We start from the raw sequence: 24,826 nt of genomic DNA, 5'->3' as shown, positions 1-24,826 counted from the left end.
GCTGAGGTCGGAGCTGCCACGCAGGACGTCTGGAGGAAGACCTGAGAGGAGATAGACGTGTGAAAGGAGAAGGTTGGATGGAGGCGGCTGATTGGCTGGTGTGGCTCCTGAAGGGAGCAGCCCAGAGGAGGAGGAAGAAGAAGAAGAAATATATGGTTTGCTCCTGCAAGAAATAACTCCCGTTGGATGCCTTCACCTTCAGAACATCTCAAGCTCACAAAACTATTTCTTTCAGAGACCAAAGTCATGAATCAGTGTATTGATCCTGGTGGGAGCCGCGTTAGAAGTGTAATCACTCGCACAATAGCCGCTGATTCCAGCTCCGACAAGCGCTCCATCAATTAGTCTCCCTCCTAATGTTGTTTATTCATGTCACGACGGATTTGGATTTAAATGTGGAATTACAATGAATACATAGACAAACAAATAGATCCGCAGCGAGATCCCGAAGCATGCGGGCGGAGGTGGCGCCGCGGAGCGAGGAAGATCTCCCGCAGGTGTTTCATCTGCCGAGTCCTTCGCTGAGATGGATGCAGCTCCGACGCCGGCGGTTCCCGTGAGGACCGTCAGTGTGCGGCCGCAGGTTTCCTTGCTAATGTGGCGTAGCGCCTTGTTACGGCGCCCGAGGGCAGGCTCTTCCTGCGTTATGTAACGCTTCTTCTCCCCGCTCTCCGTCTACCCGCCCCCCCCGCCGAGGACCCGCTCGGCCCGACCGGCCGCCGCCATTGAGGGGAGTGTGAACGCGGCGGGTTTTAATGGCGCCGTCACCCTGCTATTTGGTCGGCGCCGCTCGCCGGCCGTTTCATATCGGCCCATTAGATCTGCTCGGCCCGGATCTGCCGGCGCGGCCCTCCATTACAGACGGATGATTGGGCGCCATTAGTGCGGCCGGACACCGTCGCGGCTCTGGAGGGGCATTTAGGCTGAAAGGAAGGCTTCATATTCTGGATATATACAGTACATGCATGTGTCACAACGCCCGCTGTGACACCTACGTTTGGCAGAGTTAGGGTTCGGATTCTCTAGCCGAAGCCGGTTCGCGGGTCTCGTGCGCTTGTGAGTCGTATTCCAGCCGCACGCCGAACGCCATCTACACCGCCGGCTCAGGATGTCCTCGTCCCTTCGGCCGCTCACGTTATTTCTCCCGGCTGACGGGGGAGGATCCACTTCTTGTGTGTGTTATATTTGCCTGCCGCCTTCGGACTGACTTCACGTTGTTGTTTGGCCACCTCTTCATTTCCACGGCTGCGGGTGCCCGTCGCCGTGGTGACATGGAACTAGGATCGGCTTGACGTGGCTACATCTGGCCGATGTGGTGGACATCATCTGTGAGTCTGCGGGAGCGTCCGGGGTATCCGATTCTAAAGTGTATTCTGGTACGGTACGGTACGGTACGGTACGGTACGGTGTACTTTGACTCCAGGCTTGGCACTGGCCGTCAGGTGACCTTTGGGAATCATCACGACTCCATTGCTGGCTTCTGCTTCCTCCTCTCCTCCTTCTGCTGCTGCACTGAAGACGAGGGCTCCTTCACGAGGCTCCATAACAAGCAAAACGCATTGTTGTTTCTTCTCGTTTTTATCCACAATAATGTGACATATATGCTGTCTCTATATATACATACATATATATATATATATATCCTTATTTCCACGGGTCTCCTTTTGCAAAGTGACCTTCATCTCTCCCCCGCCTGTCTGACCAGTATGGTGGACAACTAAGATGCTGTGCTTTCATTCCCCTGTGTGTGTGTGTGTGTGTGTGTGTGTGTGTGTGTGTGTGTGTGTGTGTGTGTGTGTGATGAAGACAGGCTCTTCTGTCAAATGTGATGGTGTTAGGCGGCCGTCACAGAGGGAAGCGGTGGTAAGACCAGCCCCGTCTGCTTGTCTGTATTGTCTGTATGGCCAAACATGGCTCTCAGCCCTGCAGCAGCCATCACTGTGAGAGCGGCTGGAGATGTGAGTCTGATCCGAGTCACGAGTGATGCACTGGGGGGAGCAAAGGACCGCTTTGCCTGCACCTCCCCAGCCCGGACCCCGGACCCCCGGACCCCGGACCCCCTCCCTGAAGGGCCCAGGGTAAAAGACTGTGCTGCACTCGTCACCTGCAGAACCAATGCAGAGTGCAGGTGTGGTGAACACCAGGCGAGCAAAGTCTGCATTGTCCTTCTGGTGCTGAAATAAAAACCAATGCAGCTCCACCTTCTTAGGCTGTGTATCCAGAACACACACACACACACACACACACACACACACACACTCACACCCCTCCTTCCCTCCCGTTCTCCACCTCGGCCTTTGTGTATTTACTGATGTGAGCGACATCACACAGGGATCTGGAAGGATCCGAGCCGAGGGAACGCTGGCGTTTCCCCTGCTGACCTCCCGGTTCGCCGGGGGAAGAAATCCATCCAATCAATGAAGCAATGATATTCTGTGTGTGAATGCGATAACGACGTCACTTAATAGCGGCACCTGATTTAACTGCAACCCAAAAGTGGTGAATTTAGGTTCAATTCCAAACAAATACATTGCATATTCACGTGTCTAAATACTATAAAACATGCATCACCCTTGAAGTGGCTCTCAGCACAGCGTCCCCGTCGAAGTGGCCGCTCCTACGAGCGAATCCTCCGGACGGACTCGGTCACTGGACGCTCCGAAGAGCTTCTCCTCACATCCGGAAGTCCACGTGGGCAGGATGTACAGCTTCTGTAATTTGCAGGACCTCATGAATAATGGAGCGGCAGATTCACAATAAAGAGCCTTATCTATAATCAAACAGCTCTTTTCCCAAGTTTGATTACGGAGTCTGTTTTGTAAACACTCCCCCAAAGCTCAACCCAGCATGTCACATCTGGCATTATTAATTGAAGCCTAACACACACACACACACACACATGGACGGATTCCACAGATCTTAGTTTTAAAAAGAATTCTGGTTGATGCTTCCCGTTTGATGCTTCCTGACAAAGTTTATGATCCGATATCATTTCCACGCATTTCTATTCTTGTTGTACTGTCTTCCCTTTGAGCTCCTCGCAGCTCCTCTCCCTGCTCGTCTCACAATGAACCCTCCAACCAGACGCAATTTGTTTTATTTCATCTGTCCATCCAGCAGAGCCGGACGGGCATCCTGGCGGGGGTCCGGGGTTCCGGGGGTCCGGGGGTCCGGGGGTCCGCTCGGCGAGCCGGGGCGGCGCCGGGGGGGTTTGCAGAAAACCACTCATCCTCCCGCTCGCTGCGTGAGCTCCATCTGACTGCCTCATTAAAGATCTCGCCCAGAAAGAAGGATTCGCCCGTGATCGGCGGGTTTATGTTACGGGTCAGAACGACAGTTTGGCACTAGAACTGGTTGGAAATGGAAACAGACGGTCTGAGGTCGGGATATTTCTTCCAGGGAGTGTATCGGGGAGGGGGGGGGGGGGGGGGGCAGCTGTGTCTGAAGGACACACCACTTGTGGTTACACGTGATAACCTTTTAAGGATTTTTTGTCCTAATCAGAAGCGGAAAGACTGTATTTGTCCACGAGGGGCAATTACAGCGCTTCCAACAGAAGCCGGCGGAAGCGTTTCAGTGTTTCCTGTCCGTGCTGGTGGCCGCGCACACCGAGCCCGACTGGAACCGAAGACGCGACGCTCTCATTTCAGCTTCCCAATGAAAAGCCTCAATTTCAAGCTTCGGCCTTAATTCCCCTGCCTCTGTATGATACGCCTTTCCTTTTTGTCGCTCATATCTTGGAGATGCAAGTGTCTCCAGTTTGCCATCTTTGTGGGCTCTTCTTCTTCCGCCGGATGATTTCTTTCCTGGCGTTCATTCTCCGCTCCGGATCCGATCCCTGCTTTTTTTTCACGCTGTTTTTTTTCCCGCATATTAGTGATACGTTTGGTGCACTTTTACTGTCTGCGCTTCTTTGCACGTCATTAGCTTGATAAAAAAACATGATGTGCAATTAAAGATTCAATGATTTAGCCGGGAAATGTTTCTTTTTGTAGTTGGACGGTACGAAGCCGGCGCGATGCGGCGTAAACGTACCGGGAGTATCGGAATCTCATCCCGCTAACGACTCGGTGACGCGGCCGTTGGTGTTTAGTGGCGAGGCCTTTCGTGCGTTCTGTAAATTACGGTCTAATGAGATCATCCTCCTCGGTGAATATAGGTTTCAGTTTTTCCCGCTACGATCATCCGTATGCATAATTCATTTCCGGCCGGCCCCCACAACAATTAGATAATAGCATTAGCATAATGGTTTGCCACAAAAGTATCTCTATTGAATAATTATGTTGTTGTTTCCCCGGTAATTATAAACCGGCCTCTTTTCCGCCGCTTCCGAGTTTCCCAGTTTGTGCGGAGGCCGGCGGTCGCTCCGCGCCGCCGCGGATTGATTCATTGTGACAGCGAGGAGCCGGGACGGCGGCGGAAGCCAGCCCTGGCCTCCTTCCACCGCTCGCTGGTGGCAGCTTTCCTTCCCGCCAACATATGATTGACTACCCGACGCAATTACAGCAAATAAGATAATGCCCGCGCCGGACGGAAATCTATGGCTACGACGAGTCTCATTAATTATGTGATCAACCGCCGCTCTGCCCCCCTTTTTTCCCCGCGATGCGGAACGTGTCATATATTATCGATTCGGCAGATCTTGACTGATGTCGGCTTTGTTTGGGCCGCAACCAACGGCCATATTCAATTCAGATTAAGCTCTCGATTGCTTCCTCGATTGATTGATTTGTCTTCTTTGGCTTCGGGCCGCTCCTCGCCACAGCCCAGCATCGGCCTCCATGTCTGCGGAGCTTCTCAGACTCTCGCGGCGTCCCGACCGCACGACGTTTCTTCTCCGGAGGACATTTCATCTGAGAAGCTTCTCCAGCTCTGAGGAGAGGCCGGTCGTCGGCTATCATCTCGCAAATGTTGACAAACGTCGATCATAATTTCCAAAAAGCCCCGGCCGTAACATCGCTCCCGGTCCCTGATGCTGTTGGTTCCTGGTCAAACACACAGTGTTAATCCCAGAGTCGACACCTGCTCCGTTGTTGGGTTTATAAATACCAAATATTTGACATTGGCAGGGAGAACAGGACATTTCCTTGCGTGGAACAGAGTGATGCACCCGGATCTCCGTCCTGTCCTGAAGTTTGCAGTGTAGAAACACAGAGTGGATAAAACTAAAACAGTGATCCGCTGCCTCTCCTGGCTGATCGACAGCTGCTTAAATATGTCAGTCGGCAGCAGACACACACACACACACACACACACATACACACACACACACACGAGATCACCCAACCGTGTGTGTGTGTGTGTGTGTGTGTGTGTGTTTGACATCACAACATGAGCTTGCTTTTGAGTTTCCTGTCACAGACAGTAACTAGCAGTAGCATCCATTAGCTCTGGTGAGAGGTGGCTTTGAAACTCACATTTATGATGATATGTGGTGTTTAAAGAGGGTTTGACAGAGCGGGCGTCAATCCAATGGCGAGGTTGGCGGTTGGATTCCCGAGCAGACCGAAGTGTCCTTGGACAAGAGCCTTGGTGTGTGACTTTGTAGACACTACCTGGTGAAAGCGTGATATCGGTGGAGAACGTTGGGTCCGATAAACACGGAGTGTCTCACGTCGCATTGGGGGAGAAGGTGCGGCTTCCTTTGCAAATAGAAGGACGTCCCATCGATTATCTGCTCCCTCGTGTAACATATACAGCATAAAAACAATCATAGTCCTCCATTTAGATGAGATCTGCCGGAGAAGGTAATGGAGCCTCTGCTGGCCAGCGCTGTCGTAATAATCTTGGCAGCGGCGAGCGCCGCTTAATTGTATACATTCTTCAAGTGACTCGCAGGCGCTGCCAGAAACCGGGATTAGCCTAAAGAGTGCTGGGTGGTGTGTGTGTGTGTGTGTGTGTGTGTGTGTGGCCGGAGCAGGGGTCGCCCGTTCAGGAGTCCAGAGTGACGAGCGCCGAGACGCCTCGCTAATCGGATGAACACGGCGCCGCGGCGGGACGCTCCCGCTGAGGCCGGGAGGTCGGGGCCCGACTCCTGCGCCCGAAGACGGCCCACACCGGAGAAGATCCTGCAGCACCTCGAGTGAGCAACGCCAGATACACTCGGACACGCCTGATGGCGCCGGTGGGCGGCGTGGCCTCGCCCAGGGAAGCTTCCCGGGCGTACAAGGGTTGGACTCTTTCTTTGGACCACCTTCTACTCCTGGTCTAGTTTTAGATACGGAGTCTTTGGACCACCTTCTACTCCTGGTCTAGTTCTAGATACGGAGTCTTTGAACCACCTTCTACTCCTGGCTTAGTTTTAGATACGGAGTCTTTGGACCACCTTCTACTCCTGGTCTAGTTTTAGATACGGAGTCTTTGGACCACCTTCTACTCCTGGTCTAGTTTTAGATACAGTCCAGCCACCACTTGGATGCCTCCTGAAGCAGGCGCAGATGCCCGGGCTGATGTGCTTCCGGTCGTTGTGTTTGGCCAAACGTTTTTATCACGAGGTCGACAACCCCCGCCTTTTTCCAGCCTGAAGATAAATCCTCTTGGGTTTTGTCCAGGAGGACCTAAATGAAGTCGGGTGGTTTCCTCCGCCCGCGAAGAAGCACTTGAGCTTGAATGCAGATGGTCCTCCGAGCGGCGAGGAGTGAGCGGCTTCGACCAGAGACCAGTAAATAATACAAAGTTTTCCTCCGGGCATTCTGTGGAGCAGAAGTTTCCGGAAACTCCATGTATTACCAAGTCGTACTTGCGTGCGGTCCACAGGGTTTTTGAGCCACCTCAGCTCCAACCCCCTTTAGATGCATCAAAGATCCTTCGCCGTCTTCGACTCATAAGATCTTCAAAGTCCCAGCTTCTCAAATGCATCGGCCAAAATCTGCAAAATAGGCTTTTTCCTTCTCCTCTTTCGCAGGCGGAGAACATTATTCCAAACGCCAAGCATGCAAAGGTCACGCGGGAGGATAATCCTCAGAGCATGTTTGTGTTGAAGTCACCGCGCTGTGATTTACCTCTGGGAGGTTCCACCCTAATGAGGTCCACGTCCTGCCTCCTGGTCCCCATCCAAACCTTAACCGCTGGCGTTTAACCTCGCGCTGAGCGGCGGGACGGCGGCACTAAAAGCCACGTGGCACAAATATCACATCATCCCTTCCCGTCGGCAGCGGATGGCGGGCCGGAGGAGAGGGAGGGAGCTCCTGCTTTCTGGATTGCGTCAGATTTTCTTTACGTGGGCCATTTTTCTTGCGTTCCGGCTCCTTCGCCGGGGGCGGGGGGGAGATGCTTGGGAAGATGTGAGGGAGGCGGAATCATTTTAACAGAAATGAGACATCTTTCCCTGTAAATGCTAATCTGAAGCGACATCCGTCTTTGATAATGGAAGGATCACTTGGAAGCGGCTGTCGGTCTTTTCGGGCTTCCATTTGCATACATGCATATGCAGCTCACCACCTCGGGCCGCTGCTTTTTAGTTTTTATTTTCTTCTCCTCACCCGACGCCGCCACATCTGCATCCGCCATCCACCGCTGAGACACGCAAGTTCATGACTCGGCCCGGTTCCCGCCCGAGACGGAGCTTATTAGCCCAGATGAGGTGGTGGTGCCCGCTGAGGAGATGATGGGTTTGAGTGGACGTTTGAATTAAAGTACCTTCATATCTGATCGGGAATCAGTTTGATCTTGAATCCTGTAGGCTGTTCTCTGGAGGAGCGCAGTCTCCTTTTCCTCCTCAGACGACCAGAAGCACGAGGTGACCTGTCTTCACCGTGTCTTCACCGTGTCTTCACCGTGTCTTCACCGCCGGCTTCCTGCTTGTGTTCCTGTCCGGAGGAGTGTGAGGGAGGTGACGGTCCTGAGTCCAGAACCTGACGAAAGTGACCTCTGACTTGAGAACCAAATGGTTGCGTTGGACCTTTGGGACGAGTCCAGCATGGAGGTCAGAGGGATCTTTGAACACGACTCACTGAGAAGTTTCCAAGCTCTGCACGGGTGTGATGGGGAGGCGGCCTGACCCTGGATCAGCAGTGAGAAGGCAGTTCCTCATGATGGGTGGCCTGGTGCTGAGGCCTTGACCTTTGACCCTTTGGGACCAAAGTATTCAGGGATCATCTCTAGTGCAAGTGGACGTCTGTGAGAGGGTAGTCATGTGTTCTTCTTCTTCTCCTTCATCTCAGACAGGAGAATGTGAGTCATGCCGATCGGCACTCGTCTACTTTCCAGATGAATGGATGGATGAATGCAGGTCCGCTGTTCCCTCACCATCTGAGTGTCTCCACTCCCACGCCTCCAGTGAGCCGTGGGAGCATCTCCTCAGTGCCGTCAGTAGACGCTCACGTGCCAGAAGACTGAAGTATTCCTGCCCTCTTCCTCCGCTGGACCTGCAGAAGGTGGAAGATGAACGCAAAAAACGGATGAAATCAATGGCGGGAAAGAGCCTGGACCACCTTCTGCTGCTGCTGGACATGTTGAGGAACGAAAAAACAGCTGCGTTAATGCATTTGTGGTCCATGAAGGTGTGTGTGTGTGTGTGTGTGTCCTTTAAAAAGTATGAAAGACAGAAAGGTGAAGCGGCCTTAAGAATTTGAACAGTTTGTGCAGCTCAAAGGAGTCATAGCTGAATTTGTAAAGAAGAAGAAGAAGAAGCAGAAGAAGCAGCCAGTCCTGTTCAAGTAGCCTTCCAGGAGTGATGCTTCACCCCGGGGGTGCAGACCTTGCAGCCACCTGGCTGATTCGGCAGCTTATTTTAGTGTTTGCCTGGGTTGCAGACGGCGTCAGCAGGGACGGCAGATCTGCCGTGACCCACATCTACAAGGTTACTCGTCCAGTTTGTTCGCTCCAGCTTTGGGCCTCAGCTCTTTCCTTCAGGAGCTCAGGCAGACCGGAGGTTGGAGATGTCATCTATCACTTTCACCAAAAAGTCAAAGGGGTTTAGGAGCGGATTGGAATAACTTTCAAGATCCGACCTAAAAATCATGCAAAGAAGAACTCAAGATGTTGGTTATTTGCAAGAAGATGCAGGAAGATACGACTGATGTGCCGATACGTCTGAATCAGAGATGATTGGAAAATAAATACATATAAATGATTCTGCAACCTCTTAAAATAATAAAAACACATCAGAAAAAACAAAACTAATAAAAGTCAGTCAAACAGTCAGTGAGTGTGTGTGTGTGTGTGTGTGTGTGTGTGTGTGTGTGTGTTTGTGTGTTTGGTTGCATCTGCTTTTTGTCCCATCCAGAGATGTGCTGGTCCTGGACCTGCTCCCCTGAGAGGAACGGGTCATCAATGTATGGATAGAATGGACCTCATGATGAAGGTCCTGTGTAGGAGCACCTCTGAGGTTCTGACCCTTCAACCAGTGTCTGAGGAACCCTGGTTTCTCCATCATGGCTCCATTAAGGGATTCATCTGGCGATGGATGGAGGAAGATGCTCCTCAGGCTCCTTTAGAAGAAGTTGCTCTTTTGAGGACCCGCCTCAGGATTCAGGACCTCGCGGTCTGTTCACACGTACGACCTGCTTCTCCAAGTGTTCTGGATAAATCCCTCCACCTCTCAGAAACTATCCTGGGCAGCAGGACAGAGGCACCTTCACGCAGGAGCTCCAGTCCAGAGCTTCTTAATGGACGTCTGGAGGCCAGAGCAGGGCTGAGGGGCCAGGTCCACCTAGGAGAAGGACCAAGGACAGGATCGCGAAAAATCAAACCCAATGGGAGGAGAAGACTCTGGAAGGAGCAAGGATGGACCTTCATCAGCCCTCAGCTCCTCATCATCTCCTCTTTGCCTTCAGACTCTGGAAGGAGCAAAGATGGACCTTCATCAGCCCTCAGCTCCTCATCATCTCCTCTTTGCCTTCAGACTCTGGAGGAGCAAAGATGGACCTTCATCAGCCCTCAGCTCCTCATCATCTCCTCTTTGCCTTCAATAATTTATTTGTCCTATTTTTGTAACCGCGAGCAACCGGGGGGCATCTGCCTCCGATCCATCTGAACGCTGACGTCCTGCTGTCTGACAGTACATGAGCGAGGGGGTTGTGTGTGTGTGTGTGTGTGTGTGTGTGTGTGTGTGTGTGTGTGCGTGGGCATGTGTGTGTGTGTCTGTGGTCATGCCTGTTATACAATCCAGTTGAGGGAGAACGCCGTAGATGATACTTGGTCGGTTCCTGTGTCCATCTAAGTCTTCTGCCTCCATCGCGGAGGTTTGAAGGTTCCAGGTCCTCCGGCATACTGGTTACCATGGCGATGAGTCCCGCCCAGCTTCTCCACAGTCACGTGATTTCATCCAGGATTCGACTGATAAACGAAAATAATACAAAAAAATTCAAAAACAATATTTGGCGGATGCAGTCACTTTGGGCGGAGCGGCGGTTCGCTCTTCCTCCTCCCACAGGGTTCCTTCTCGTGTGGAGTCTCCATGTTCTCCAGTGTCTGCGAGGGTTCCTCAGGGTTCTCCGTGTTCCTCCATGTCCGACATGTGAATGGTTGCGTGTCTGCATGTGGCCTGGATGGATGCAGCCCTTCGCCCTGGATGCAGCGTCAGCGGGGTGGACGATGAATGAATGAATGAATGAAGGTCTTCAGGCTCTGCATGTCACGCACGCGTGTTCCTTCCTGTCAATAATGAAGGCGTCGTTTTCAGATTTGAAATGTTGGTTGAAGCTGAACGTCCGTTTAATTTCATGTTTCCTCTCCTCCGGGGGATCGTCTGCCTCCCGCTGAAGGCGTGATGATTCAGTGTGTGACGAGGTGTGTTTGCCCGTCGGCCGTTGTGAAGGTTTAGCATCCGGGGTCGGGTTGAAGATGTTTGTTTTCTCCAGATGTGTCGCGTTTTAATGGGAGCCCGAGACCTTCTGGAGAACCCGGAGCTGGTCTCAGTGCCTTCACAGCAGCGGCACGAGGAGGGAGGGAAAGTCCTCGGAGAAAAATGGCCTCTTGGCAGCGAGTTGACGCTCGGGCCGTGCTGTCCGTCCACCGCGGCCATCGTTATCTAGCGGCGGTTAGCTTGTTGCAGGGTTAGCGGGCCGTGCCTTCGGCGAGCTCTGAGCCCGCGGCTCATCTTCATCCCAACAGCCGTTGGAGTCCAGCTCTCCGCTTTGCATCAGAACATGCTAGAACGGTTCCCCGATGATGTTCCCTGCAGATGAAGATAGATGTGGCCGGCGTCAGTAATCGGTCCCGACCGCTCGCTTCCCCCGGCTCCGTGAGGCCGAGCGTCAGATGTTCCTGCTCGTCGTGGTGCCGTCTTCCGTCCTCCATCTTCTGTTCGGTCCTGACGCAGACGGTGCTGCTGTGCTGCATCCGGTCATAGCGGCTGATTATTGTTGATCAAATCCAGTGTGCTTCTGCGGAATCCAAACCGCGGCGCCAGAAACTGACCCGCCAATGGCGATGCCCGTTTGACTCGCCTCCGGTCAGTGGAGCGCCGGCCGCCTGCGAGGTGTCCGGTTCGGGGTAGAAGAAGGCGAGACGGTCCGATGCATCCCATAGTACGCTCCAGTTCGGCCCCGGATCCTCCCTGGCTGTCCGGAGACCATCTGCATGTGACTCTGAATATTCATGTCAGGTCCGAACCCACGGGGCGAGACGCTGACAGCACGCTTACCTTGTCAGGGAGCTCCGCAGCTGCGCGCTAAGCAGTGCTTTTGCTAAATGGACGCCTGATGTTGTGGCGCCGGATCGGACGCTCTCTGACAGCGAGGGCCCTCTCGGGGCCGAGGTGAATCTCAGGCCTGTTTTTAGATGAGCTGGATGACTTCTGCAATATTTGCTCAATTAATAAAAACACGACTCTTCCAGGAGAGTCTCTGTCTTTATCGGTGCCGGAGTGGAAAAAGCTGCTCCTTGTTTGTTGGCCATCATCGCTGCTGCAAGCCTGCAGGCATCCAGTCCAGTGTGGATTACACACACACACACACACACACACACACACACACACACACACACACACACACACACACACACACACACACACACACACACACACACACACACACACACACACACACACACACACACACACACACACACACACACACACACACACACACACACACACACACGCGCCATGGAGCATCCTGGGAATTGCATGTGATATAGCGTAACACTCAAGCATTCCCATCTCACATCATTCCAGCAGAAATCTGTGGTAAAACGCCATCAGCTCCGTCTCTGGGGTTCTTCTTGTTGTTCTGAGGTTCTGCTGAAGGTTCTCACGCCTGCTCGCCCTCCGCAGGGCTCATCCAGGATCCCGTGCTTTTCACAGGGAGAACCACGATCGCTGATTTCCATCTCGAGCTGCGACATAGACCTGATGTTGAGGTCGCCACCAGGCCGTTGGACGGGTCCATGACGTTAGGTCCTCTGCACTCACCGAACATCCACTTCCACGTCTTTGTTTGAGGCCACCGGTGTAACGGGTGTAGAATGCAGCCTCAGGGCGGCACTGGCCTATGTCACTCCAAGCCTGCCTTGGGGGGCACGGAGCATATACCGTACCGGATCGGTCGCGGACCGGGTTAACAACGACCGCCATTGGTACTGATGACCTACAGGGTACTAATGGAAATTGGGCTACTGTGGGTCGAAGAACAAGAAGAAGAAGAGGAGGAGTGCGTGTTCGGAAGCAGAGAGAGAGGAGGAAAGGAAAGAGTCTGGGACTGAGAGGAGGGACTTTGAATATTGGGACTATGACAGGAAAAGGCAGAGAGTTGGTGGACATGATGCAGAGAAGGAAGGTGGATATACTGTGTGTCCAGGAGACCAGGTGGAAAGGTAGTAAGGCTAGAAGCTTAGGAGCAGCTTTAAGTTGTACTATTATGGTACTGACAAGAAGAGAAATGGAGTAGGAGTTATCTTGAAGGAGGAGTTTGTTAGGAACGTCCTAGATGTGAAAAGAATGTCAGATAGACTTATGAGTCTGAAACTGGAAATTGAAGGTGTGATGCTCAGTGTTGTTCGTGGCTATGAACCACAGGTGGGATGTGAATCTGAAGAGAAGGAGAAGTTCTGGAATGAGTTAGATGAAGTGATGCAGAATATTCCCAGAAATGAGAGAGTGGTCATTGGAGCAGACTTCAATGGACATGTTGGTGAAGGCAAACAAGGGGATGAAGAAGTGATGGGCGGATTCGGTATCCAGGATAGGAATGCAGAGGGACAGATGGTGGTAGATTTTGCAAAAGGGATGGAAATGGCTGTAGTGAAAAAACAGGAACATAGGCTAACTTATAAGAGCGGAGGTAGGAGCACGCAGGTAGACTACATCTTGTATAGACGAGGTAACCTGAAAGAGATCAGTGACTGCAAAGTAGTTGTAGGTGAGAGTGTAGCCAGACAGCATAGGATGGTGGTTTGTAGGATGACTCTGGTGACAAGGAAGATGAAGAGGACAAAGGCAGAGCAGAGGACAAAGTGGTGGAAGCTGAAAAGGGAGGAGTGTTGCATGGTTTTCAGGGAGGAATTGAGAAAGGGTCTGGGTGGTCAGGGTGAGCTTCCAGATGATTGGACAACAACAGCTAGTGTTATCAGGGAGACAGGTAGAAGAGTACTTGGTGTATCATCTGGAAGGAAAGTAGATAAGGAGACATGGTGGTGGAATGAGGAAGTGCAGGAGTGTATACAGAGAAAGAGGTTAGCAAAGAAGAAGTGGGATACTGAGAGGACTGAAGAGAATAGACAGGAGTTCAGGGAGATGCGGCGAAAGGTAAGGATAGAGGTAGCAAAGGCAAAACAAAGGGCGTATGATGACTTTTATGCTCGGTTGGATAGTAAGGAGGGTGAGAATGATCTATACAGGTTGGCGAAACAGAGAGATAAAGATAGAAAGGATGTACAACAGGTTCGGGTGATTAAGGACAGAGAGGGAAATGTATTGACAGATGCTAGAAGAGTGATGGGAAGATGGAAAGAGTACTTTGAAGAGCTGATGAATGTGGAAAATGAAAGAGAGGCAAGGGTAGAAGAGGGGACTATTGTAGACCACAAAGTAGCAAATATTCGTAAAAGTGAATGAAGAAGGCATTGAAGAGGATGAAGAGTGGAAAGGCAGTTGGTCCTGATGATATACCTGTGGAGGTGTGGAAGTGTCTAGGAGAGGCAGCGGTAGATTTTCTGACTAGATTATTCAACAGGATCTTAGATAGTGAGAAGATGCCTTAAGAATGGAGACAAAGTGTGATGGTGCCTATTTTTAAGAATAAAGGAGATGTGCAGAATTGCTGCAACTATAGAGGGATAAAGTTGATGAGCCATACAATGAAGTTATGGGAAAGAGTAGTGGAAACTAGACAGAGAGCAGAAGTCAGCATCTGTGAACAGCAGTATGGCTTCATGCCTAGAAAGAGTACTACAGATGCAGTATTTGCTTTGAGAATGCTAATAGAAAAGTACAGAGAAGGCCAGAGGGAGCTGCATTGTGTTTTTGTAGACCTAGAAAAACCATAGGACAGGGTGCCAAGAGAGGAGCTCTGGTATTGTATGAGGAAATCTTCAATGGCAGAGAAGTATGTTAGACTGGTGCAGGACATGTATGCTAGCTGTGAGACACTGGTACGGTGACACTGGTACCACAGCTGAGAGAGTGGTAGTCGGTGCAGAATTAAATGGGCATGCTGGTGCAGGCAATAGAGGGGATGAAGTAGTGATGGACAGATTTGGTATACAGGATAGGAAGGTAGAGGGATAGATGGTGGTAGACTTTGCAAAAAGAATGGAAAGGGCTGTATTGAACTCTTTTTTTTCCAGTGACAAAAGGAACATAAGGTAACTTATAAGAGCGGCGGTAGGAGCTGAAAAGGGAGGAGTGTCATATGGTTTCAGGGAGGAGTTGAGAAAAGCTCTGGGTGGCCAGGAAGAGCTTCCAGGTGAAAAGACAACTACATCTTATGTTATCAGGGTGACTGGTCGTGGGTACTTGGTTTATCAGCTGTAAGGAAAGTAGACAAGGGGACTTGGTGGTGGAATGAGGAAGTCCAGGAGTATATACAGAGAAAGCAGTTAGCTAGCAAAAAAGAAGTGGGACACTGAGGGCACTGAAGAGAATGGAGAGGAGTATAAGGAGATACAGTGCAAGGTAAATATAGAGGTAGTAAGATTAGAAGAGGTGTCTATTGTTGATCACAAAGCAGAGATTAGTAAAAGTGAAATGAGGAAGCTATTGAAGAAGTAGAAGAATGGAAAGGTAGTTGGTCCTGATGATATACCTGTGGAGATCTTGAAGTGTCTTGGAGAGGAAGCAGTAGAGTCTCTGGCTAGATTAGATTCAACAGGATCTTAGAGAGTGAGAGAAGAAGTTTGATGGTGCTCATTTTTAAGAATAAGAGGGATGTGCAGAATTCCGGCAACTGCTGAGCACTAAAGTTAATGAACCATGCCATGAAGTTATGGGAAAGAGTAGTGGAAACTAGACTGAGAGCAGAAGACAGCATTTGTGAACAGCAGTATGGCTTCATGCCTAGAAAGAGTACTACAGATGCAGTGTTAGCTTTGAGAATGCTAATACAGAAGTACAGGGAAGGCATTGTGTTTTTGTAGACCTTGAAAAGCATATGACAGGGTGCCAAGAGAGGCGCTCTGGTATTGTTTGAGGATATCTGGAGTAGCAGAGAAGTATTTTAGACTGGTGCAGGACATGTATGCTAGCTGTGAGACAGTAGTGAGGTGTGCTGTAGGGGTAACAGAGAAGTTCAAGGTGGAGGTGGGACTCCATCAGGGATCAGCTCTGAGCCCCTTCTTGTTCGCAATGGTGATGGACAGGCTGACATGAGGTTAGACAGGAATCCCCATGGACCATGAGGTTTGCGGATGACATTGGGATCTGTAGTGAGAGCAGACAACAGGTAGAGGAACATCTAGAGAGGTGGAGGTTTGCTCTGGAAAGGAATGAAAGTTAGTCCCAGCAACACAGAATATATGTGTGTGAATGAGAGGAACTCGGGTGGAACGGTGAGGCTACAGGGAGTGGAGATCAAGAAGCTGGAGGATTTCAGGTACTTGGGGTCAACAGTCCAGAGCTTAGGAGAGTGTGGAAAAGAGGTGAGCGATGGGTCCAAGCAGGTTGGAATGGATGGAGAAAAGTGTCAGGGGTGCTATGTGATAGAAGACTTTCAGCCAGAATAAAAGGGAAGGTGTACAAGACAGTGGTGAGACCAGCCATGATGTATGGACGAGAAACTGTTACAATGACCAAAAGACAGCAGGCAGAACTAGAGGTTGCAGAGATGAAGATGTTGAGGTTCTCTTTGGGAGTGACCAGGATGGAGAGGGTCAGGAATGAGTCCAGAGGAACAGCACACGTTAGATGTTTTGAGAGAAGGTCAGAGTAGCCAGACTGAGATGGTTGGGTCATGGACAGACTGAGATGGTTGGGTCATGGACAGAGGAGGGATAGAGAATATATTGGTAGACCGATGCTGGAATTGGGGCTGCCAGGCAAGAGGTCTGGAGGAAGACCAAAGAGAAGATTTATGGACGTAGTGAGAGAAGATATGAAGGTAGTTGGTGTGAGAGAGGAGGATACGGAGAATAGGGTTAGATGGAGAAGGTTGATTTGCTGTGGAGACCCTGAAGGGAAAAGCTGAAAGGAGTGTAGCGGGTGTAGGATGGACCCAATTGCAGCACAAATGAATAAGGTCTGCAGTGAAGCAGTTTTATTTCAGCAGGCACACAGTGGGTATGGCTGGGTTGAATCCAGGTCTCTCGTGTGGCAGACAGGAACGGTACCACAAGACTAAAACTCCTGGGACGAAGACCATTCCATCCCCTCAGCTGGGTGGGCGGAGGAGGGCTTCCCCGACGTCAGACATCTCCCCCACAGAATGGGCCTCATCATCCTGGACAGGTGGGGGCAAGATGCGGGGTCCAGCCACATTGGCAGACCCATTGGCTGGCTGGTCGGGGTGTTGCCGATGAAATTTGCCCATGAGACTGGGGTCCAAAATATGGCGAGCAGGAACCCAGGACCTCTCTTCAGGACCGTACCCCTCCCAGTCCACAAGGTACTGAGACCTCTACCCCGCTGACGGGAGCGAATCAGATGATGCACTCTATACACTGGCCCACCATTGACCATTTGTGGAGGGGGAGGTGCCGCAGGAACCAAGGGACTGTTGTGGACCGGCTTAATCTTGGACACATGGAAGGTAGGGTGAACTCTCATGGAACGCAGGAGCTTCAAACGGACAGCCACTGGATTGATGACCTTCTGGATGGCGAAAGGCCCGATGAACTTGGGTGCCATCTTGTTGGACTCCACTCTGAGAGGGAAGTCTCGGGTGGAGAGCCACACTTGCCGACCAGCTCTGTAGGTAGGTGCAGCCGTACGGCGGTGGTTGGCAGTGGCAGCGTAGCGACCCACAGAACGAAGGAGGGTGGGGCGGGCTTGGAGCCATGTTCTGCGGCAGCGACAGATGGGCAGGAAGTCTCCTTCTCTTGGGCAGGGAACAGTGGGGGTTTATAGTCGTATGCGCACTGGAATGGAGAGAGGCCAGTGGCAGAGCAGACAAGGGAGTTATGAGCATACTCAACCCACACTAGTTGTGATGACCAGGAGGAGGGGTTTTGGGAGGCCATGCACCACAGGGCTGTTTCCAGTTCTTTATTCATGCGCTCAGTTTGTCTATTGGTCTGGAATCCAGAGGACAGACTGGCAGTGGCACCCAGCAGAACACAGAAGAAAACTGGGGCCCACAGTCTGAGATAACAGGGAGGCCGTGCAGGACCAACTGAGCAGTCTCTCTTGCGGTAGGGAGCTTGGGCAGAGGCACAAAGTGGGCCATCTTACTAAAGCGGTCCACGATGGTCAGGATGACTGAGTGGCCGTCAGAGGCGGGAAGACCAGTGACAAAGTCCAAGGATATGTGAGACCATGGGCGGTGAGGAACAGGAAGAGGTTGAAGTAGCCCAGCAGGCGGCCGGTCTTGTGTTGACTGCAAGTAGGACAGGCCTTGATGAATTCTTGGACATCCTCCTGCAAGGTGGGCCACCAGGGTGGCAGGAGTGGGCCCATTGTAGCACCTCCGATCTCAAGGCTGGAGGGACGAAAAGGCAGTTCGATGGGCAGGAGCTGGGACCCGGCTGTCCTTCTGTGGCTGCTCTCACCCTTTCCCCTATGTCCCAGGTCAACGTGGCAACAAGGCAGGATGGGCTCAGGTCTGTAACCAGAATCCTCTGTCCTCAGGAACTGACGGGAAAGGGTGTCGGGTGCAGCATTGCGGGATCCAGGACGGTAAGAGAGGGTGAAGTTAAAACGGGCAAAGAATAGGAACCAGCGGACCTGGCGAGAGTTCAGTCTCTTTGCGGAGCGTATATACTCCAAATTCTTGTGGTCAGTCCACACAAGAAAAGGCTCCTTGGTGCCCTCCAACCAATGGCGCCACTCTTCTAGGGCCATCTTGACTGCCAACAGTTCTGTTACCAATGTCGTAATTCTTCTCAGCAGAGGACAGGCGTCCAGAGAAGGCAGAGGGATGTAGTTTCTGGTCAGTGCCAGAGCGCTGAGACAAAACGGCCCGTACCCCAACATCTGAGGCATCCACCTCGACCACAAACTGTCGTTCAGGCACCTGGAGGATGGGTGACGAGGTGAATCGACCCTTGAGGGTCAGGAAGGCCGCTGCAGCCAGAGGTGACCACTGGAAAGGCACCTTGGAGGTCAGGGCGGTGAGAGGGGCTGTCACAGAACTGTAATTATGGACGAAGCGCCGGTAGAAATTGGCGAACCCCAAGAAACGCTGAAGTTGTTTGTGGTTTTCAGGAACGGGCCAGGAGGTGACAGCTGCGACCTTGGCTGAGTCCATCTGGATGTTTCCTTGTGCCACAAGGCTACCCAGAAAAGACACGGAACTCGCACTTTTCAGCTTTTCCATATAGGGAGTTCTCCAGGAGGCGCTGGAGGACAGACTGTACATGGTGAATGTGTTGCTCTTTGGACCGGGAGAAGAGTATATCATCTAGAGACACAAAGACATCTGTTGAGCATGTCGCGGAGCACATCGTTTATCAATGCTTGGAAGACGGCAGGGGCATTGGTGAGGCCAACTGGCATTACGAGATACTCACAATGTCCGGTAGGGGTGTTGAATGCCGTCTTCCACTCGTCGCCTTCTGATTCGGACGAGGTGGTAAGCGTTGCGCAGGTCAAGCTTGGAGAAAATGGTGGCCCCCTGGAGCAGTTTGAAGGCAGTGGGTAACGGTTCTTTACTGTGATCTCATTCAGTCCTCGGTAGTCTATGCAGGGTCTCAATGTCTTGTCCTTCTCAAGGAAGAAGGACCCTGTTCCTGCAGGAGACGAAGACGAACAAATGATACCTGCGGCCAGAGTCATCGATGTACGTCTCCATGGCTCTTCTCTCGGGCTCTGACAGGGAGTACAGGCGTACCTTGGGAGGTGACGTACCAGGCAGGAGATCTATGGCGCAGTCGTAGGGGAAGAGACGTAGCTCTGGCCTTGCTGAAGACCTGGCAGAAATCATGGCACCCCGATGAGGTCAGGCGAAAGGCTGGAGGAGCGAATCGGAGCTGAGGCTTGCTGCAGGCACCTCTGATAACAGGAGGAGCTCCATTCCAGAATGGCCCCAGTCAATGTGAGTGTTGTGAAGATGGAGCCATGGCTATCCCAGGATGAGAAGCTGACAGGAGGAGCTCAGAATGTGAAACTGGACTGTTTAGAGATGATTACCAGAGAGCAGGTCTGTGACGGTGCCCAAGATGTGTCCATCTAAGGTTCTAGCAGGAACCGGGTGAGGCAAAGGAAGCCGCAGGACCACCTCCTCAATGATACAGGCATCAGCCCCAGAGTCAATGAAGATGGCCAAGGTGTGGGGCCCATCTGGAAGGAGGAGGCGGCCTTGGAACAAAGGTCTCACGCTTTGGGGAGGTGGCAGGGCAGTTGAGCTCACCAGGGTCTCCCCGGCTACTGGTGAACTCTGGCTTTTTGCTGGACAGCTGGAGATAGTGTCCAGCTACCCCACAGTAGAGGCAGAGGTTGGACTTACGGCGGCGCTCCTTCTCTTCCAGTGGGAGGGAGGTGCGACCAGGCTGCATGGGTTCGGGATCCCCAGGCTGCTGACCCAGTGAGGTGGAGTTGCTTGTAGAAGCACCCCCATGGGAGCGGGGTGGAAGAGAACGTTGAGTTCCCCCCTGACGCTTCTCTCGTCGACGAGCCTGGATTCGAAGATCGAGTCGGATGGCTAAATCAATCACCACGTCCAAGGTGATGGGGGTGTCGTGCGAAACCAGTTCATCTTTAATGTAGTCAGCCAATCCACGGAGGACGGCATCAGAGGGCTGAGCTGGTCCAACTGCTATGGCCGGCCCTCGATGGAGTAATCTGCTACCGTTCTTTCCCCTTGTCTCAGTCCCATCAGTCCCCTCGCAGACTCAGAACCTCACTTCTCAAAGCCGAAAACCTTGCGAAGCCCAGCAGCAAACAGGTTGAAGGAAGCACAGGCTGGAGATGCCTCTCCCACTCAGCTGTTCCCCACAGCCCAGCTCTGCCCGTCAGGCGGTTGATGACAAAAGCAACCTTCGCTGATTCAGTGGCGAAGGTGCAGGGCGAACAGTTGGTGATGAAAGGCCCACAAGTCTGGGGTACCCACCCGGGACTCAGGAGCGTCTCTGGGCGGAGAAGAGGCTGGTACAGGAGCTGATGCTTCAGAGGAGGAGGCAGATCCAGTGGAAAAGGAGAGCTGGGAAAGTTGAGCTGCTAGCCGTTGCATCTGTCCAGCTAATGCTGCTAGCGCCTGTCCCCTGGCCTCAGCAGCAGATGCAGTCCTCATGGCTTCATGTTGCTGCAGGACGCCCTCAATAGTCTCGAGGCGACCAAGTGGTGTGGGATTGTGTGCTGGGTCCGTAGCCGACCAGATTGGACCGGAACGGGTGTAGGATGGACTCAATTGCAGCACAAATGAAGCAGTCTTATTTCAGCGGGCACACAGAAGCGTCAGTGGGTGTGGCTGGATCTGAACCCAGGTCTTCAAAGTGGCAGGCAGGAACGGTTCCACAAGACCGCAGTTGGATCGGGTCGGGCGACGGTACCAGCGGTGAGGAGCTGACGGGGTGAAGCTGACGCAGCAGGTCGGGGATGAGACGAGAAGCAGAGGTCGGAGGCGAGTCGGGTCCATACCGGGGAAGCCATACGGAAATAAACGCCGGAGAGTCGGGCATGGGAGCGAAGACAACCTGGCGAAGAGCGAGCGGAGTGAGGCTGCATATAAGCTGTCTTGATTGGAGATGGTGAGCAGGTGACAACAGCAGGTGAAAGCAGTGAGGCTGATGAGGGGTGTGGCTGAGCACCAGATGGCTCTCAGCAGAAACCCAGGACCTTCTCCTCCATTTGCTTTGCAAACTTCCCCAGTTCACTTCTCAGGAACTCCACAGGAAAACAGTAAATACAATACCATCAATATGTGAAGACATGTATCTCCATGAGCGGGGAATGTGTGCATCTGCTGGAAAGCAGTCTGATGGAGACTTTCCAAACTGGAGATGTGGACGGACGTCCTTCCCGCAGTGCGGACGTGTCGACACGGGAGGAGATGACGAGGTTTTGTGGCGGCGAGCCGTTTGCCAGGCGAAAGCAATAAAAGTCGAGAGGGGCTCAAAATAACCCGAAGAAAAGGCGTCAGAAGACGCCGCCTCACTTATGAGTTATGAACTCTTAACGGCCGAGTCGCACATATTTGAGTTACCTAAATATGGCGGAGAAGAACGGAGGATCTCAGGGGAGCCAAGAGAGATTAATTAAAGAAGGAGCAGCAACCCTTTTAAGGCAATAAAAGAAGAAGGGCTGCCGGGGCGAGCGGGAGTCATTACGGTGCCATTAGCGAGGAGGGCGGACAGCCTCCGGCCGCACGCCGGACGTCTTCCTTCGCCGCCCGGAGGCGTGACGGCCGGCCTGAGCGGCGCGAGGGTTTGCTCGCGGGGGTCCAAACCCCCCCGGCGTGGATTGCGGGCGGTAAATCTCCTGTTAAGTGGCTGCGGCGGCACCTGGGTAATTGATACCCATGTAGTTAAGGCGCTGACATGATTTACGCCGGCGGAGTCGCGGTCGGCGCCGTTTCATTTGCTCGGCCGGCCGCGGCGGCGAGGGTCACCTACGTGCCTCATGAATCCTTAAACATGCGCGTCTGGCGATTTGAGACACGCGTGCTCGCAAAGAGGCGTGGCGAACATCTGCGGCGTGCTGGGAACGGCGCCGCGGAGCATAAACACATTAGCATACGCGTGGGTTCTTCTCAGAGACCTCCTGCTTCGAGAGGAGGAACATGGGATCCGGAGTGTGCGCATGTGTGTGTGTGTGTGTGTGTGTGTGAGATAATGACCCCGTTGTATTCATATCTATTTCCCTTTCCCTCTGTTAAGTGGTGTTTGGTATTCCGATCCTTTAGCGGGGTATAAGCACTGATGCCACACTGTACGGGTGAAAGTAGTGCACTCCAACTCCTGAATTGAGGGTATTATGTGCTAAATGTAGTTATTGTGTGGTAAACGCTGCCTCCGAGTCTTTGATGACTGCATTGTGTGCTCTGAAGTTAATGCTGCCGCTGTGGATTAAGATAAACAGCTAGTTTAGCCTGCCGGTCATTTTCCCAACACTTAATCCTCCGTTCAAACCAAAACTCATCACAATTGGTGCTTTTTGGCTTTCGCCGGACAGGAAGTGTCACTTATTGCATGAAAAGGCGTGCTTTGTGCTCGTGCGAAGCGCTGTGGAGCGACAACGTAACCCGGGGGTTTGCTCCCGCACGGCCAGCGTCGGGCGTATGGCCCGGACAGTCACGTCCAGAAACAAAAACCTTTTTTCCCTCCTCCAGGTGCTCAGGAGGTGGTGATCAGGTGCCCCCTCAACCACATCCAGTGCATCGGGACCAACAAATGCATCCATTTCAACAAGCTCTGCAACGGAGCCCGAGACTGTGACGACGGCTACGATGAGGGCGTCCACTGTCGAGGTAGGAGCCGGTCCTTCCGGGTGGCCTTCATCATCTATTTATTTATCCATTTACTCATTCTGTTACTTTATTTATAAAGAATCATATATATGTGTGTGTGTATATGTATATACATGTATATGTATGTATTTGGGTTTGCATATAAATATGAACATGGCTTCTTATGAGTACTCCTCAATGAATAATGAATCAATAAACGCAGGCCGTCGATAACTGGCCGCCATCAGTGCGTCTGGACACATTAATCACAGCAAAGTGTATTTATTGCATTAATAAATGCTCATTTTCCATGTTCGTCTGGTACGAGATGGAAAGCAAAACTTAGATAATTGCCTGATTTATTATCGTCTCCCGGACGTTGTTTTCTCTCCGATTTATTTCATCTTGTTGTCAAACCCGACACCCTCAGACGGTCCGATGTGTTTTATCCGCGGGGCTCTGACTCCTTGGATGTCACGTACTGACATGACGCCGCCTAATTCTTCGGCTTGTTCTTCTTAATCTTAATCTTCGACTTCCTCCTTTGTTTCCCGATGCTTTTATTTTCGGGGCGTTCGTCACATCGGCGTCTCCGCACGGCCGGATCCGATGACTGAGATCTTAGACGTGGCGCTGCGGAGCGCACCAGGCTGACCTCTGCAGATTAAGATTGTGAAATGTGTTTACACATTAAGCCGGCATTGAGTGTGTGAGTCGCCGGTGCACGCTGCGGCTCCTCATCAAGTGCTTTCCCCCTCCGGCGCCGCTCTTAATGTGAGCTCCAGTACGTGTCTCATTGATAAAAGGAATTTGCGGATCATTAACAGATCCACCCTCAGCTATATTTGGGCCGTGACGCACGTCAGCTCATCATTAAAATGCTAATCTACGCCGCCGCGGCTCAAGCGCGCAGCGTGGAACTTTTCAAGCGGTCGCCGAGGTGACCTTCCCTCCGCCGTGGCTCGGCGGGGTGGGAACGCCAGGTGCGGAGCTCCAAACGCCGTCCTGGCGTGGCAAAGAGGCGCCGGGCTCCTGGACCGTCGACGCCGGGACCTCGTTCCACTCAGCCGGAGCTTTCCCACGCAGCGCAGACGCCGCCATGGATCCTCCGGTGGACCTTTCGTCAGATTTGACCTTCTCACGTGACCGTTTCAGTGACACTGGATTCTCCAACTTTGAATGCAAAATATCACGCGTGTCTCCTTCTGAGATCCGTTCCTGGGCAACGGAACCAAAGACCTCCTTTCCCGTCGTCTCCAGATAAGGAAAACACCGGACACGCTCTGCCTATCGCACTTTGGATTTACGCACCGTCACTTCAGGAAATAACTGTTGCTGCATCAAGTCCTGCTTTTGTTTCTCCTGGATCCTTTGATACCGGTTGCATAATTTATATTTTGGGATGTGTGACGGAGACGGCCTGTGTCTGCATGAGTAATACGGCGTACGCACTCAGATAAAAAGGTGTATCGGAAGCAGCCGGCGGGTAATTTCACCCAGCAGGCAGTGTAGGAAGCTACATAACCCATCAACAATAATACATTCTTTAGCATTTATTCTGCAAAAGTGAAACTTGTGGATGGATAGATAGATAGATAGATAGATAGATAGATAGATAGATAGATAGATAGATAGATAGATAGATAGATAGATAGATAGATAGATAGATAGATAGATAGATAGATAGATGTCAGTCCTCCTCAAGGGGTGGAAGACTCTAGTTAGATAAGTAGATGTTATCGAAGGTAATGTGCACGTCCTGCTCAGCCCGGCCTCTTGGTGGACAGCAGTGCTGCAGAGGGACGGTCGCGGCTGAAGTATTGATCAAGTGATGGCACTTTGATCTCGGGATATTCGGCAGGAACATTTGATGAATAAACCATATGGAATCACAAAAGGGGAGTAAAAGCCTC

General features: G+C 52.0%; 1 protein-coding gene across 1 annotated transcript in view; it reads left to right on the top strand.

The window, feature by feature from the left end:
* Nucleotides 1-24,826, top strand: part of lrp1bb (low density lipoprotein receptor-related protein 1Bb) — a 205,622-nt gene that overhangs the window by 5,432 nt on the left and 175,364 nt on the right. The window contains exon 2 of the mRNA XM_086144762.1: nucleotides 22,797-22,934. Coding sequence (XP_086000888.1) covers nucleotides 22,797-22,934 — 138 coding nt within the window. The remainder of the gene's footprint in view (nucleotides 1-22,796; nucleotides 22,935-24,826) is intronic.

Source organism: Fistularia commersonii, chromosome 4 (genome assembly GCF_037954325.1).
Source record: "Fistularia commersonii isolate RoL2024-O1a breed Wild chromosome 4, RoL_Fcom_v1.0, whole genome shotgun sequence".
NCBI lineage: Eukaryota > Metazoa > Chordata > Actinopteri > Syngnathiformes > Fistulariidae > Fistularia > Fistularia commersonii.
This window is presented reverse-complemented; position numbering and strand designations above follow the sequence as displayed.